General features: G+C 65.3%; 4 protein-coding genes across 8 annotated transcripts; 1 reads left to right on the forward strand and 3 right to left on the reverse strand.

The window, feature by feature from the left end:
• Nucleotides 1–543: 543 nt before the first annotated feature.
• On the reverse strand, nucleotides 544–2,063 carry GPX2 (glutathione peroxidase 2). The gene is made up of 2 exons (XM_064660036.1): nucleotides 1,165–2,063; nucleotides 544–1,078 (listed from the first exon to the last, which is right to left on the reverse strand). Exons 1-2 carry the CDS (start codon nucleotides 1,387–1,389, stop codon nucleotides 728–730), a joined length of 576 nt encoding a protein of 191 aa, XP_064516106.1. The 5' UTR covers nucleotides 1,390–2,063; the 3' UTR covers nucleotides 544–727.
• Nucleotides 2,064–2,199: 136 nt separating this feature from the next.
• On the reverse strand, nucleotides 2,200–7,045 carry RAB15 (RAB15, member RAS oncogene family). Of its 5 annotated transcripts, none has more exons than XM_064660001.1 (7): nucleotides 5,374–5,569; nucleotides 4,257–4,317; nucleotides 4,064–4,124; nucleotides 3,898–3,975; nucleotides 3,730–3,819; nucleotides 2,741–2,806; nucleotides 2,200–2,625 (listed from the first exon to the last, which is right to left on the reverse strand). In XM_064660001.1, the coding sequence occupies exons 1-7, from the start codon at nucleotides 5,495–5,497 to the stop codon at nucleotides 2,470–2,472; spliced, it is 636 nt and encodes a 211-aa protein (XP_064516071.1). In that variant the 5' UTR covers nucleotides 5,498–5,569; the 3' UTR covers nucleotides 2,200–2,469. The 5 variants fall into 5 exon arrangements, with proteins under 5 accessions (XP_064516071.1, XP_064516068.1, XP_064516073.1 ...); XM_064659998.1 differs by having other exon boundaries at nucleotides 4,257–4,462; nucleotides 5,374–5,562; XM_064660003.1 differs by lacking the exon at nucleotides 5,374–5,569 and adding an exon at nucleotides 4,449–4,800.
• Nucleotides 7,046–7,105: 60 nt separating this feature from the next.
• Nucleotides 7,106–11,535, forward strand: FNTB (farnesyltransferase, CAAX box, subunit beta). Its single transcript, XM_064660008.1, has 12 exons — nucleotides 7,106–7,250; nucleotides 8,170–8,234; nucleotides 8,388–8,460; nucleotides 8,703–8,794; nucleotides 9,090–9,236; nucleotides 9,311–9,394; nucleotides 9,662–9,748; nucleotides 9,824–9,953; nucleotides 10,036–10,168; nucleotides 10,262–10,373; nucleotides 10,451–10,565; nucleotides 11,065–11,535. The coding sequence occupies exons 1-12, from the start codon at nucleotides 7,170–7,172 to the stop codon at nucleotides 11,173–11,175; spliced, it is 1,230 nt and encodes a 409-aa protein (XP_064516078.1). The 5' UTR covers nucleotides 7,106–7,169; the 3' UTR covers nucleotides 11,176–11,535.
• Nucleotides 11,514–14,203, reverse strand: MAX (MYC associated factor X). Its single transcript, XM_064660038.1, has 5 exons — nucleotides 14,056–14,203; nucleotides 13,836–13,862; nucleotides 12,949–13,056; nucleotides 12,604–12,727; nucleotides 11,514–12,368 (listed from the first exon to the last, which is right to left on the reverse strand). The coding sequence occupies exons 1-5, from the start codon at nucleotides 14,089–14,091 to the stop codon at nucleotides 12,184–12,186; spliced, it is 480 nt and encodes a 159-aa protein (XP_064516108.1). The 5' UTR covers nucleotides 14,092–14,203; the 3' UTR covers nucleotides 11,514–12,183.
• Nucleotides 14,204–14,285: the final 82 nt, after the last annotated feature.

The following is a 14,285-nucleotide window of genomic DNA, read 5'->3' on the forward strand; positions in this document are numbered from 1 at the left end:
GGGGCTGGGCTTCACCCCCTGGAGCTGGTGAAGGGTGTTGGGGGCTGATGGGAGGATCAAGGGGGCTTCTCCCATCCCAGGAGCCTATGGAATTCCTCTCTAGTCCTTCCCAGCACTTGAGAGCCCACTGCACTCTCGCAGTGCTCTCCTAAACCCTGCAGAGAAACAACTTGCTTATTTTCCCTCCCTGAGGAGCTGGTTTGGGGTCACTTCTGTGTGCCCTCGGGTGTGTAACTCAGCCCTGCCCTGCCAGGAATTTCATATTCCTGAGGCAGGAAGGAGCGGGGTGTGGGAAATCACTGCCCTGGGGTGAGTGAGGTGCTGCTCTTGGCACCCGGCCCCAGCAACAGCCTCGGGGAACTAGGTGCAACCTGCCTGGCTCCCACCTATCCCTGTGCCACTGTTTCCTGGTCTGGCACCTTGGGGCTGCAGCCTCCTTCCTGCTCCCCCAACAGCCCCCAAAACCCACATGGCTGTGGGTGTGTTCCCAACAGCCTCGTGGATCCGGGTATGTTCCCAAAAACCACACGGATCTGGGCTCGCTCCCTCCGGCTCGTTTATTGCCCCCAGCCTGCGCCGCCCCAGCGGCTCCAACCCTCCACCCCCATCGAGCCCCCTCCCCACGGCAGTTTCGGAGGGGGCTGTCACCCTGCGGAGAGGTGGGGCCACCCCAGGGTGACCTCGGAGCTGGGATCACATCGGAGCCGGGACCGTGCCAGAGCCGGGGTTACTTGGCCAGCTTGAGGAGGCGCTGGATGTCGGGCTCCAGCTGGGCCGTGGGCACGCGGGGGCTGTAGCGCCGGAACGGCTCCCCCTCGGGCCCCACCAGGAACTTCTCGAAATTCCAGGAGATGTCGGAGCGCCGCACGGGGCTCCAGGTGACGAAGCGGGGCTCAGCCATCAGGTGTGCAGCCTCGTCGGCCGGCGCGGGCAGGTGAGCCTTGAGGTAGGCGAACACGGGGTGGGTGTCGCTGCCGTTCACCTGGCACTTCTGGAACAGGGTGAAGTTGGGCTCGAAGCCGCCCCCGGGCCGCACGTGCTTCAGGGTGTTGAGGATCTCCTCGTTGGTGCCGTTCTCCTGCGGCGGGGAAGGGGAAATCCGGGAGCTGTGTGTTTCCTAGCCGTCCACCCCTTTCCCCCCGCCTCGTAGCCCACGAGACTTACCTGGTAGCCAAACTGGTTACAGGGGAAGCCCAGCACGACCAGCCGCCGGGGGTAGCGGGCTTGGAGCTGGTTGAGCTGGGTGTAATCCCGCACCGTGGTGCCTCAGAGCGACGCCACGTTCTCAATCAGGACCACGCGGCCCCGGAAAACGCCGAAATCCACCTTTTCCCCCTGCAGGGAGGTGGCGCTCAGGTCGTAGAAGGACTTGGCGATGGGGACGGTCATGGCTGCGGGCTCGGCTGCCTCCCCCCCGCGCCCGCGCTGCCTCTTAAGGGCTTCCCAGTGCCCACGTCATGGTCCAAAGGTCTGCGGGCCCCGCCGCGGCTTGGGAGAAACCGGAGCTGCCCGTCCCACCCGTGGAAGGAGGAAGGTGGCGCAGGGCCAGGGCGATGCTCCACCTGCCTCAATAATTCATGGCACGGCGCGGTGCGGCTGCTCGTCCCAGTGCCCGCAGGATGCGGGATGCTGCCGGCCTGGCACAGTGTGTTCCCGAGGTTTGGGAATGAGGGAATAACGGGAGTCTGGGAGCTGGGGCTGTGTGGGCTGGAGGGTGGTGGGGACGGGTGCCCCAGCACTTCTTGCCTGGCGCTGCCTTGGCATCGCCTCTGGGGTCTCCTGTGCTTCCATCCCAGTGCCCACCAGTCCCAGGGCCTGCTGGTCCCAGTGTGAGCTCAATCCCTGGGCCCATCTGCTGTGGTGCCCACCATTGTCCTGGTACCTGCCCATCCCAGTGCCCAGCAGCATCTCAGTGTCCACCGATATGCTAGTGACCATCATCCCAGGAACCACCCATCCCAGGAACCACCCATCCCACTGGTACTGGCCGTTGCACCCCCTGGGTGCCATGTCCCATATTCCCGTGCCCAGCCTGGAAAGGGGACACCATCCCGGCCACCCTGGATCCACCTCAATTATTGATCACCGCTCAGGTGTCCGTGCCCAGGCCGTGCCTGCTGCACGCTGCTCCCTGTGTGGGTGCCACCACCACGGCATCATGCCCACAGCCCCCCACGGAGCACACGGACCACCAGCACCTCCAGCATCACCTTTATTCTGCAAACCATGTGTGTAAAACTCGGGGGCTCCCACGGGCACGGGGTGGACACCGGGTGGGCACACAGCGCCTGGACACCCCCACCCCACTCTGCACATCGGGGAAGGCACCCCCATGCCTTCTCCCCCCGCCCCGTTCCCTGTGGGGTGTCCCGTGGGTCCCTCCCCACCTCCATGGGGACCGCCCCAATCCCGCCCCTATCGTGCCCCCTCCCGGCACAGCCGGGGGCCGGGTCAGGGGGGTCCCAGCCTTCAACACCAGCAGGTCTTGGGGGTGTCCTCGCCCTGCAGAGGTTGCTGCTCCTCCTCCTCCAGCCGGGCCAGGGTGGGGGTGCGGGGGGGTCCCCGCAGCTCCTCCAGCTCCTTGCGGTGCGCCTGCAGCACCAGCTCCGTCAGCCGCGTGAAGGACTGCGGGAGGGGGCGTGTGAGCCCGGGAGAGCGCGCCCAGAACCCCTCCAGAACCTCCAGCCCCCCCTCCCAGTCCCCTCGGGACCCCCCGACCCTCCTCCCAGCCCCCCCATACCTCCTTGATGTTGAGGTTGCTGCAGGCACTGGTCTCGTAGAAATCCATCCCGTATTCCCTGGCCAACTGTGGCACCAGGATTTTGGCGGGGAGGGAGCGTGATTTGGTGGGGGGGGATTCAATAACCCCGCTTCCCCCCCGGAACGTGCACAGCCGGGCACGGACAGACGGGTGAGCTGGGGGGGGCTGGCATAGGGGAACCCCCCGGGGCTGGGCACTGGGGGCTTTGGGGGTCCAGAGGTCCTGGGAGGGGTCCCTGGGTGCTTTAGGGGTGCAGGGGACCATGCTGGAGGTGCAAGGAGGGGTTGGGGGTCCCTGGATACCCTCGGGGTGCAGTGTGAGGTGGAAAGGGGGTTCCTGGATCCTCTGGAAGTGTGAGGGGGTCAGCAGTCCCTGGGTAGAGACTGCAGGGGGGGGGTGTCCCTGGTCATGCTGGGGAGCACTGGGGATATTTGGGGGTCCCTGGACACAGGTAAGGCTGCGAGAGGACTGATGGGGTCCATGGAGAATGCAGGGTGGGCTCAGGGAGGGACTGACTAAGCCAGGGGTAGAGAATGGGGTACTGGATGATTTGGGGGTCTAGAGGTCCCGGGGAGACACTGGGGGGAGTCACTGGGTGCTTTAGGGGTGCAAGGGACCACGCTGGAGGTGCAGGGAGGGGTTGGGGGTCCCTGGACATCCTGGGCGGGGCACAGGGAGATCTAAGATCAGCCCTTGGGGTGCACAACTACTGTGGGGGAGCAAGGGGGTTCCAGGATGGGGGGGGGGGGGCTATTTTTGAGGTGCCTGGGTACAGATTGCAAGAGGGTGGGAGATCCCTGGTCATGCGGGGGGGGGAGCTGGGGATGTTTGGGGTTTCCTGGACACAGGTAAGGCTGCGCGAGGGCTGTTGGGGTCCCTCGGGAGTGCAGGGGGGGGGCCTGACCACCCTGGGGGCGCAGGGGGTGGGGTCCTGCCCCCCCGGGGGGCACAGGCCAGCCCCCGCTCACCTGCAGCCCTTGCTCTTTGGGCACTTGCCTCTTGTGCTCCTCGTCCGCTTTGTTCCCGATGAGGATTTTCTGGACGCCGTCGGGCGCGTACTGCGGGGTAGGGGGGCGGCGTGAGGACCCCCCCCACCACGGCGAGGGGACCCCCACCTCCCTCCCATGCACCCCTACCTCATCCACGTCGCTGGCCCACTTCACGATGTGCTGGTAGGAGCGCTCGCTGCTGATGTCATACACCAGGAAGATGCCCTGCGGGAGGGGGGGCCGGCCACTGACACCCCAAATCCGTGCCTCAGTTTCCCCTCTCCTGCACACCAGGATGGGAACCCCCCCGTACCTGTGCCCGCCGGTAGTACTGCTTGGTGATGGTCTGGTACCGCTCCTGGCCGGCCGTGTCCCTGCCCGGGGACAGCGGGTCAGTGCCACCACCCGCGGCACGAGTTGGGCAGGGCTCAGCCCCCCACCCCGGCTGTGGGAGCGGGACTCAGACCCCCCAGAATGCCCCCCCGGGATCCAGTGCCGCCACTCACCAGATCTGTATCCGCACCTTGATCCCGTCCACCTCGATCGTCTTCATCTTGAAGTCGACACCTGGGACGGGGACGGGAGAGGGGATGGGGGTGTCCCGGTGTTCCCCACCGCTGGAGCTGCTGTCACCGGGGGCGCTCCGGTTCCCTCCTGGCCCACCCCAAGCCCCGCCGTGGCCCGGTGCTGGTGCCCACACCGGGTGCCAGGCCTGGCAGGAGGTGCCAGGTAGGTGATCCCGATGCTCCCGGTTCCCCAGTGCTGCGGCTTCCTGGTGCTGTGGCTGCCCACTGCTCCCGGTTCCCGGCTGCATGCTGCTCCCGATTCCCCCGTGCCAGAGATGCCCAGTGTTCCCGGTTCCCCCGTGCCCATGATTTCCTGGCTCCCTGATGCTCCCGGTTCCCCAAAGCCGCGACTCTCCAGTGCCCCCGGTTTCCCAGTTCCCGGGTACTGCGACTCCCGATGCTCCCGGTTCCCACAGTTTTCCCACTCTCCGGTTCCCCGTTTCCCCGGTGTTGCAGCTCCCCAGTGCCCACGGTTAACTGTATCCCCGTTGCTCACAGTTTCCCGGTGCCCCCGCTTCGCCCGTGCCCGCCACTCCCCGGTTCCCCGGTGCCCACGACTCTCGGGTGCCCTGGTTTCCCGTTTCCCCGATCCTGTGGCTTCTCAGCTCCTCTGTACTCCCCCCTTTCCCGGTGCCCACGGTTTTGCCCCTCCCTGGTTTCCCGGTTCCCAGGTGCTGTGGCTCCCTAACACCCCCCAGTTCCCACGGTTTTCCCGCTCCCCAGTTGCCCGGTTTTCCGTTTCCCCGGTGCTGCAGCCTCCCGCCACTCGCGGTTTCCCGGTGCCCACGGCTCCCTGCTTCCCCAGTGCTGCGGCTCCCCAGTTTCGCGGTGCTCCCTGTTTCCCGGTGCCACGGCTTCCCGGTTCCTCAGTTCCCCGGTTTCCCTTTCCCCCGCTACTGCGGCTCCCACTGCTCCCATTTCCCCGGTGTTGAGCCTTCCCACTGCTCCCGGCTCCCCGATGCTCCCGGTTCCCCTTTTCCCCGGTGCTCCCGCTTTCCCGACGCTCCCGGTTCCCCGTTTCCCCGCTCCCGCCGCCGCGCGCTGCCGGTGCCGGTACCGATGGTGGAGATGTGGGCGGGGTGGAACTGGTTGTCGGTGAACCGGCAGAGCAGGCAGGTCTTGCCCACGCCCGAGTCCCCGAGCAGCAGCAGCCGGAACAGCACGTCGTACTGCTTGGCCATGGCGGGCCCGGGCACCGGGGCCGCACCGGAGCTGCGCCGCCGCCGCGCCGGGCCGGGCTGGCACCGGGGGATGCACCGGGGCGGGGCGAGGGCGGCGGCGGCGGGAGGGGGCACCGGGGAGTGTGGGGGGGGACCGGGGGATGCTGTGGGGAACGGGGAGGGGACACCGGGGATGCGGGGGAGGGAGCACCGGGAGTGCAGCGGGGATGCACCGGGTGCGGGGCGGCACCGGGGGATGCTGTTGGGAAACGGGGTGGGGACATGGGAGAAGCACCGGGGGAACGGGCGAGAACACTGGGGAACGCTCCGGAGCACCGGGAGAGGGACACCGGAGTGCATAGAGGAGGGAGAACCCGGGATACACCGGGCATGCAGCAGGGGATGAACCGAGGGATGCTCCGGGGCACCGTGGGGAATTGTAGGGGAGCTCCGTGAGGGACACGGGGCAAGTGGGACCGATGGGGACACCGAGGGATGCTCTGGAGCACCGGGAGGGACACACGGGAGGCACCAGGGGATACGCTGGGGCTGCTCTGGAAAACAGGAGATGGGAAAAACAGGGGATGTACCAGGGGGACCGGTGGGGACAACGGGGATTCTGAGAACACTGGGGGATGCTCTGGGGGCACTGAGAAGGAGACACAGGAGTGCAGCAGGGGACACTGGGGGGACATGGAGCTGCACCAGGAGAGTGTGTGACACTTTGGAAGGATGGGATGGCATCCAGGGGGGCTGGACAAAGGTCGGCCCATGGGGACCTCATGGTGGTCAAGGAGGCCAAGGGCAGAGTTGGCACAGGGATCAGGACAACTGCCGGGATCAGTGCAGGATGGGGGTGATGGGATGGAGAGCAGCCCAGAGGAGAGGGATTTGGGGGTGCTGGGGGATGCAAGGCTGGATATGACCCGGCAGCCCAGAAAGCCAGTGGTGTCCCTGGCTGTGCCACCGGCAGCGAGGGCAGCAGGCAAGGAAGGATTATCCTGCCCTGCCCTGCCCTGCTTAGGTGACATCCCACCTGGAGCACTGTGCCCAGCTCTGGAGTCCTTGGCATGGGAAGGACATGGAGCTGCTGGAACAGGGCCAGAGGAGGCCATGGAGATGCTCCAAGGGCTGGGGACAGGCTGGGAGAGAGCTGGGGGAGTCCAGCCTGGAGAAGGGAAGGCTCCAGGGAGACCTCAGAGCTCCTTGTAGTGCCTAAAGGTGCTCCAGGAGAGCTGGAGAGGTACTTGGGACAAGGGCCTGGTGGTTCAGCACAAGGGGGAATGGCTCCAAAGTGGAAAAGGGGAAATTTAGATGGGATATTAGGGAGAAATTCTTTACTGTGAGGGTGGTGAAGCATGGGAATTGATTTCCCAGAGAAGCTGTGGCTGCCCCTGGATCCCTGGGAGTGTCCAAGGCCAGGTTGGATGGGGCTTGAAGCAACCTGGCCTGGCGGCAGGTGTCCCTGCCCAAGGCAGGGAGTTGCCACCGGACGACCTCCCTTCCAGAATCCCAAATCATGGCTTTCGGCAGTGACGTCATGCATGACGTCATACAACGATGACGCTGCCGCCCTCCCGGCATGCGCGCCGGGGCCGGGCGGGGAAGGGGCGGGGCCAGGTGGGAGGGGCGTGTCTGGGGGCGTGGCCTCCTGTCCCCTCCCGGCCGCCGTCGCCGCTCCCCGCGGGCCGCAATGGCGGGAGCGGCCCCCGGGCCCGGCGGGCGGCGGCGGCTGCGGGACGACGGGCTGCGCACCTGCACCTCCGCCGAGCAGGTGTGCGGGGCTCGGGGGGCCGCTGCGGGGCTCGGCGACGGGGCTCCGGGAGGGCCCAAGAGTGGGGTCGCCAGGCTGCAGCGGGACTGGGACGCGGGGTCTGCGGTGCCGGCCCTGGGGCTGCCGGGCTGCCGTGGCGCTGGTGTGTGGGGTGCCGGGCTGCCGTGGGACCGGCTGGTCCCTGCCCCAGTTTCCCCACGCCAGCCGCTGGCCGCACACCCACCGCTGTCACAACAGCTCGGTCACCCGAGGGGGGGAGTTTGGGGGGCTCGGGGGGTGCTGCCACCCACCAGCCGCTGCAGCCCCCGGGGGACATCCACGGGGGCTGTGACACGTCCCCTAGAACTAGTTCGGGGCGGGTGAGAGGTCCTGCAGCGGGGGCAGCCAGACTCCCGCCTCCCGCCGTCTGTCCTGATCCAGCCGCTGGCAGCTCCCCTGGGTGCCGGGACGGGGTAAAAAGTGACTGCTGGTTTCCCAATCCTTGAGATTCCTGCTCAGTTCCATCCTGGCAGGACACAGTGCCATGCATGTGGGTGGGAGGCTGCCCCTCCCAAACCCTGAGGCCGATCCTGGGGTATTTCCTGGAGGATTACCCTGGGTCCTGGGTCGGGGGTGTTGGAGTCCCTGGTTATCCCAGCGTGAGTGGGAGGAGCGTGTTTTCCATGGAGGTCCCAGGATGAACCAAACTCCAGCTGGATTTGTAAAGCAGCACCAGATCGTGCTGAACTCTGGCATAATTCGTGTCACAAAGCTCCTGGCAGCTCCCACTTTGGTTTTACTGGATGAGATGGGGCTATGAGTCGGATATAAAGCCTTGGGATGGGGTAGAAGCTGGGGGTCTCAGTGGGGTTCATTTTGGGATGTGCAGAGCCACTTCCCAGAGCTCACCACAGTCTTTATTCCCTCTTTCCCCGCCAAGTCTAAGGTGGAGGACATTGTGCAGGAGGTCTATGATGCCTACAAGACAAACCATCACTCCTCGCAGTGAGTCCCAGAGTTCCCGATATACATAAATAATTCCCATCCCAAAAAAAAAGCAACACCTCCGGCTGTGGTGGGATCCTGCCTCTCCTGCCATTGCCCCCCTGCTTTTCCAGGCCACCCTGCCTGCTCATCCCTGTCCTCCCTGTCTCCCAGGTACGTCCTGCAGCGGGAGAAGCATTTCCATTACCTGAAGAGAGGCCTCCGGCAGCTCACTGAAGCCTATGAGGTACCGGGAATGCCGGATATCCCGCCCTGGAGCCGCTGGCTGGGGCGAACCCCTCACCCTGGGGCTGTCACCAGGATTGTCACCAGGGGTTTTCCGGCCCCAGAGTGGACACAGCGTTCCCTGCGTGCTCGTGGGATGCAGTGATGCTCCGGGGGTTCCCTTTCCTGTCCCCTCACTCCTGCCTGCTCGTGCAGCACCCTGTGTCCAGTGCCACTGCCTGACTGTCCCCTCTGTCCCCTCAGTGTCTGGATGCCAGCCGCCCCTGGCTCTGCTACTGGATCCTGCACAGCCTGGAGCTGCTGGATGAGCCCATCCCGGAGTCGGTGGCCTCTGAGTAAGTGGTGGGAGCCAGGGAGGGGACCCCCACCCTGCCATGGCCAGCGTCCCCACGGGCCACCCGCGTGACTCCGGAGGTGCCACCTCCCGCTGTCCCCGGAGCAAAGGAGTGCTTTGTCTCCCTGTCGCCGTCAATGCCGCCCATTCTTCCGGAGGCTCCCTCGTGACGGCAGAGATGGGGGGGTGACACCCCCGGCTCCGGCCTTGGCGGGGGTTCACGGGGCTGGGGGGGGACATACCGCCCTGCCGGGGCAACACAGGTAACAACGAGACCCTTGCCCACTTTCCTGCAGCGTCTGCCAATTCCTGAGGCGCTGCCAGAGCCCCCAGGGTGGATTTGGAGGGGGTCCCGGGCAGCACCCCCACCTCGCCCCCACCTACGCCGCCGTCAACGCGCTCTGCATCATCGGCACCGAGGAGGCCTTCGGCATCATCGACAGGTCTGGGGGCTGTGGGAGCTGGGGGGGACGTGGGGGGTGTGTCCCCCTTCCCTCACAGCCGCTGGCTCCTGCAGGAAGAAGCTCCTGGAATACCTGTACTCTTTGAAGCAGCCGGATGGCTCCTTCCTCATGCACGTGGGTGGAGAGGTGGACGTCAGGTGGGTGAGGGCTGTTCTGGGGGGCTGGGGCACTTTTGGGGAGCCAGTGCTGGGAGCCAGTGATGATTTTGGGAGCCGGTATCGTTTTGGGGAGCTGGTGCCGTGGTGATGAGCTACTTCAGGGTGCCGTAGCACGGGGCTGGTGTCAGCAGCTGGTGCTGTTTTGAGGAGCCAGTGTAATTTTGGGGAGCCAGAGCTGCAGCAGGGAGCGGGTGCTGCATCCCTGCGTGCCCTTTTCCCACATCCCTGAGCACCCTTTTCCCGCAGGAGTGCCTACTGTGCCGCCTCAGTGGCCTCGCTGACCAACATCCTGACGCCCGCGCTCTTCTCCGGGACGGCCGAGTGGATCGCCAGGTGAGATTTGGGGACGGGAGGGGCACATGGGATGGCATTCCCAGCACCAGTGCCACCCTGACCCTGCTCCCACAGGTGCCAGAACTGGGAGGGTGGGATCGGCGGCGTGCCAGGCATGGAGGCACACGGCGGCTACACCTTCTGTGGCATGGCCGCGCTGGTCATCCTCCAGCAGGAGCATCTGCTCAACCTCCGGAGCCTGCTGGTGAGTGATCCCTGCCCAGGGCACGGGGTGTCCCATCCCACTGGCGATCCCTGATCCCACACTGGCTCCGATCATCCTGCAGCACTGGGTGACCGGGCGGCAGATGCGCTTCGAGGGCGGATTCCAGGGCCGCTGCAACAAGCTGGTGGACGGGTGCTACTCCTTTTGGCAAGCCGGGCTCCTGCCCCTGCTCCATCGGGCACTCCATGCCAGGGGTGAGTTGCCATTGGCTTCCTGTGCTCCCCAGAGTGGCATCTCCAGGGATTTGACACCTCCTCCTGGTGTTTCTCCTCCGGGTTTCCTCCCAGGTGACACAGCGCTGAGCATGGCGCACTGGATGTTCGACCAGCTGGCACTGCAGGAATACATCCTCCTGTGCTGCCAGTGCCCGGCCGGGGGGCTGCTGGATAAGCCAGGAAAGTGAGTGACGGGGGGAACACGGGGCTGCCCAGCCCCCCGGGCTCCCCCTCAGCATCCCGATATGTCCCTGCGCGCAGATCCCGGGATTTCTACCACACCTGCTACTGCCTGAGCGGGCTGGCCATTGCCCAGCACTTTGGAAGCGGAGACCTCCACAACGAGGTGGTCCTGGGTATCCCTGAGAACTGCCTGGTAGGTGCTGGACATCGCTGGGGTGGGCAGGGCTGAACTTCCAGGGCTCCACAGTGCCGGGAAACGTGGATCCAATGGAGGTAGAGAGAGCTGGGATTCACCCTGGAGAAGAGAAGGCTCCAGGGAGAATTTAGAACCGCTTCCAGTGCTTAAAGGGGCTCCCAGGGAGCTGGAGAGGGGCTTTGGACAAGGGCTTGGAGTTACAGGATAAGAGGGAATGGCTCCAAAGTGAAAAAGGGGAAATTTAGATGGGATATTGGGAAGAAATTCTTCCCTGTGAGGGTGGGGAGGCCCTGGCACAGGTTGTCCAGAGAAGCTGTGGCTGCCCCATCCCTGGAGTGTCCAAGGCCAGGTTGGACAGGGCTTGGAGCAACCCAGTCTGGTGGAAGCTGTCCCTGCCCACACTGGGTTGGAATACATGATCCTTAAGGCCACTTCCCATGCCAACCCTTCCAGAATTCCATGACTAACCTCTTGCATCCTTCTCTCTCTCCCACAGCAGCCCACGCACCCTGTCTACAACATTGCCCCAGAGAAGGTGGCGAGGGCAGTGATGCACTTCCTGCAGTATCCCGTGCCCAGCCTGGATCCGGCACCCACTGCCAACTAGGGGGGGGTGTCCTGCTGCTGCCCGGGGGTCCCACAGCCCCGGAGTGTGCAGCCCAGCCCAGCCCATCCCATGGCGTGGCGGCCTGGCCGGCACAGCGAGGTCCTCAGGGTGCTAGCAATACCAAAACCCAGCCTGCCCCGGGCCGCGCCTCCCGCTGCCGTCCCGGCCGGAGCCAGGTGGGACACGGGCTGTGGCAGAGCTTTTTGGCATCAATAAACCAGAAGTGACACCCTGCCGTGTGCTGGGGGCCCTGGGGACACGGGGCAGGAGGTGACACCGTGTCCGGCTCTGGTGGCACCACTTCCCTCATTCCAAGAACACGCGGTGACCACAGTGGGAGATAAATTAAGTGGAATTTTGGTTTTTTTTTTTTTTATTATTTATAGTCTTATAGTAAAGGGAAGCCTTAACTTGCAAGACAACTCTGGGCAGTATGTACAACATACCTTAAATCCATGGAATGGCATCAAAATGGGGGGAAAACGGGCACCTACGGGGCAGGGACGGGCCACTGGAGTTTGGATAATGCCACGGAGGTGGGAAGGGGCCAAAGGAGGGGAAAAGGAGGAGGAGGAAGAGGGGGGGGGACAGGACCCCCCAAGGCCGGCTCTGTGCCAGGTCGTGCTCCGCCGACTCGGGCAGGTGGAGTTTGCACACGGAGAAAATAAATAGGGAGGCCCCCCCCTCCCCCCAGTACTTGCTCCCTTTTTTGGGGGGGCTGCCCGGCTCCTCCCCGCTCCGGACTGCGCTGGTCCCCGGCTATAAATAGAAATGCTCCTATAAAACCAGGAGGGACAGGGGAGGGGGGTCACTAGCGGGGGGGGGGCAGCAATAGGGGGGTCTCCCTGATCCCCCCCCAAGTCTTTCGGCTCGGCCTGACCGGCTCCCCCCGGGGCCGGTGCGGTAGGAGCAGGGAAGGGGCCGGGGAGGGCTGGAAAGCTGCAGTCCGAGAGCTTCTAGGAGCGGAGGGAGCGAGTCCTGCCGCGGGCCAGGGGCCGCCGGGGGGGCCTAACTGGCCTCCATGCGCAGCTTCTTCCTGCTCTGCGGCTCGTCGGGCTCCGAGTCGGAGCTGGAGTCGGAGCCGCCGTCGAAGGCGGAGATGGCGCTGCCCTTGGGGTTGGTGTAGAGGCTGTTGTCCGCAGGGTAGCTGGCCTGGAGCTGGGCACTGGAGCGGGCCTTCTCCAGCGCACGCACTGTGGGGACGGCACGGTCACCCTGCGCCCGGCCCCCGGGATCACAGCTCCTGCCACACCCCGGCTCCCATGGGATCCTGCATCACAGCTCCTGACACACCCCAGCTCCCATGGGATCCTGCATCACAGAGCCTGCACACCCCAACTCCCACCAGCTCCTGGATCCCAACCCCTGCTGGACCCCAGCTCCTGGATCCCAGACCCTGCCAGACCCCAATTGGATCCCAGCTCCCACCTTGCTGCTCCAGCAGCGCGTTCTGCCGCTTGAGGTCGTCGATGTCCTGCTGGTGTGTGTGGTTTTTCCGGCGCATGTACTGGATGTACTCTGTGGCTTTATCCAGGATTTGGGCCCGGGATGCCTGTTGCAATAGTGGGAAAAGCCAGAGGCAAGATAAAGACCTAGTCCAGTGGGAAAACCATGGGATTTCATCTGCCTCATCCCACCCTGGCTCCACAGCCTGACTCTGGTCTTCACTGGGGACTCCCGTGGTGGGACAGAGCCTTGGGAATGTCCCAAAACACGAAGCCTGGACTCTGGGTGGGCGTGTGTCCGTGCTCCCAGCACGCTCCATAAACTCACCTTCTCTCCCTGGAGCGAGGGCACGGAATCCCGCAGGCTGTGGAAGCTGTCCTTGATGTGGTCCCTGCGCTTGCGCTCCAGCGCGTTGTGATGAGCCCGTTTGTCGGCCTAGGAGGGGGGGACAGGGGTGGCACTGGGGGAGGCCACCACCTGCACCCCCAGAACTCCTCCTGGGAAGCGCTGTGGGAGCCCGGCTGCGCCCCTGGGGCGGCTCCGCGGCCGTGACGCCGCCGGCTTAGCCGCGAGGGCGGGGAAGGAGGCGGCTCCCGGTGCTTTCGGTTTTCCCGGCTTCCTGCTGCCGGGGCAGCCCCAGGCTCCGGAGGGGGGATAAAGCACCTTCGCCCTGGAACGTGGTTTCCCCCCCACCAAAACAACCAGGCACAAGCCCTCCTCTGCCAACCCCCTGTATAGTACACCCCTCCAATATCTCCCAAATACGGCCCCACCCCCCCCAAATTGACACAGCCCCACACATTCTCCCCCCCACACCCTCCCACTTTACCCCAAAAGACCCTGCACTCCTCCTGCCCTAAAGAGCCCCAGATCCCTCTCCACAAGTCCCGCAACCCCACTGGCGACCCTCCCCATGACATCCCCATCCCCGCAGGACACCCCCAAACCCCTTTTCCCCCACAAGACTCCCGGCCCCGCAGATCCCCCTGTGTGTCACAGCTCCCGGCAGACCCCAGGCCCCAAACGTGTGTCCCCCCTCAAGAAAAACCCCGACCCCACAGGACATCCCCAAACTCACCCTCCCCTTCCCCAAGACCCCGTTCCCCCCGATCCCCTTCCGTGTCACCCCCTCCCCAGATCCCCCCCTCACACCCCCACCCACGTGCTCCCGATCCCGGGGGAGGGGCTGCGGAGGGGTCCCCCCAGCGACCTACCGCGGACTGGAACCTCGGCTGCTCCTCCTGAGGAGCCCCGACCCGGGCGACGAGGAGGAAGAAGAGGAAGAGGAAGAAGATGGTGGAGGGGGGGGCGCCGCCATATGAGGGAAGAACACACACAAACCAAACGTTACCCCATTCCCAGCGCTCCTAGGGCGGGGAACGGCTGCGGGGGGGGTTACCGCGGGGCTGTCCCGGGACCGGGGACCCAACTCACGTCGCTCTCCACCTCGATGTCATCGTTGTCGCTCATCGCTCCCGCCCGGGTGAAGCCGCGGGCCGCGCCGCCACAACAACAGCCCGCACCGCGCGTGCGCGGGGGGCGCTGCGGGCAGCAATGGCGCCGGGCGGCGCAAGAGACCACGGGAGTTGTGGTTTGGTGTGGAGCGGCAGGAGCTTCTTCCGGCGCGGGACTACAGCTTCCGGCGCGCAGCGCGCTGCACGCCG

The sequence above is a fragment of the Pseudopipra pipra genome, chromosome 6 (assembly GCF_036250125.1).
Source record: "Pseudopipra pipra isolate bDixPip1 chromosome 6, bDixPip1.hap1, whole genome shotgun sequence".
In the NCBI taxonomy this organism is placed as follows: Eukaryota; Metazoa; Chordata; class Aves; order Passeriformes; family Pipridae; genus Pseudopipra; species Pseudopipra pipra.

Excerpts from the sequence above, each read along its gene's own strand:
- RAB15 (XM_064660000.1), bottom strand. The coding sequence starts at position 7,022 with ATGCATGACGTCACTGCCGAAAGCCATGATTTGGGATTCTGGAAGGGA. Across the intron at positions 4,463-5,373 it reads CGCCCACATCTCCACCATCG|GCCTGGCACCCGGTGTGGGC; the intron begins GTACCGGCACCG and ends ACCTCCTGCCAG.
- FNTB (XM_064660008.1), top strand. The coding sequence starts at position 7,170 with ATGGCGGGAGCGGCCCCCGGGCCCGGCGGGCGGCGGCGGCTGCGGGAC. Across the intron at positions 8,235-8,387 it reads ACAAACCATCACTCCTCGCA|GTACGTCCTGCAGCGGGAGA; the intron begins GTGAGTCCCAGA and ends CCTGTCTCCCAG. Across the intron at positions 9,749-9,823 it reads ACGGCCGAGTGGATCGCCAG|GTGCCAGAACTGGGAGGGTG; the intron begins GTGAGATTTGGG and ends CTGCTCCCACAG.
- MAX (XM_064660038.1), bottom strand. The coding sequence starts at position 14,091 with ATGAGCGACAACGATGACATCGAGGTGGAGAGCGAC. Across the intron at positions 13,057-13,835 it reads AGCCGAGGTTCCAGTCCGCG|GCCGACAAACGGGCTCATCA; the intron begins GTAGGTCGCTGG and ends CCCCCCTCCTAG. Across the intron at positions 12,728-12,948 it reads CCTCGCTCCAGGGAGAGAAG|GCATCCCGGGCCCAAATCCT; the intron begins GTGAGTTTATGG and ends CTATTGCAACAG.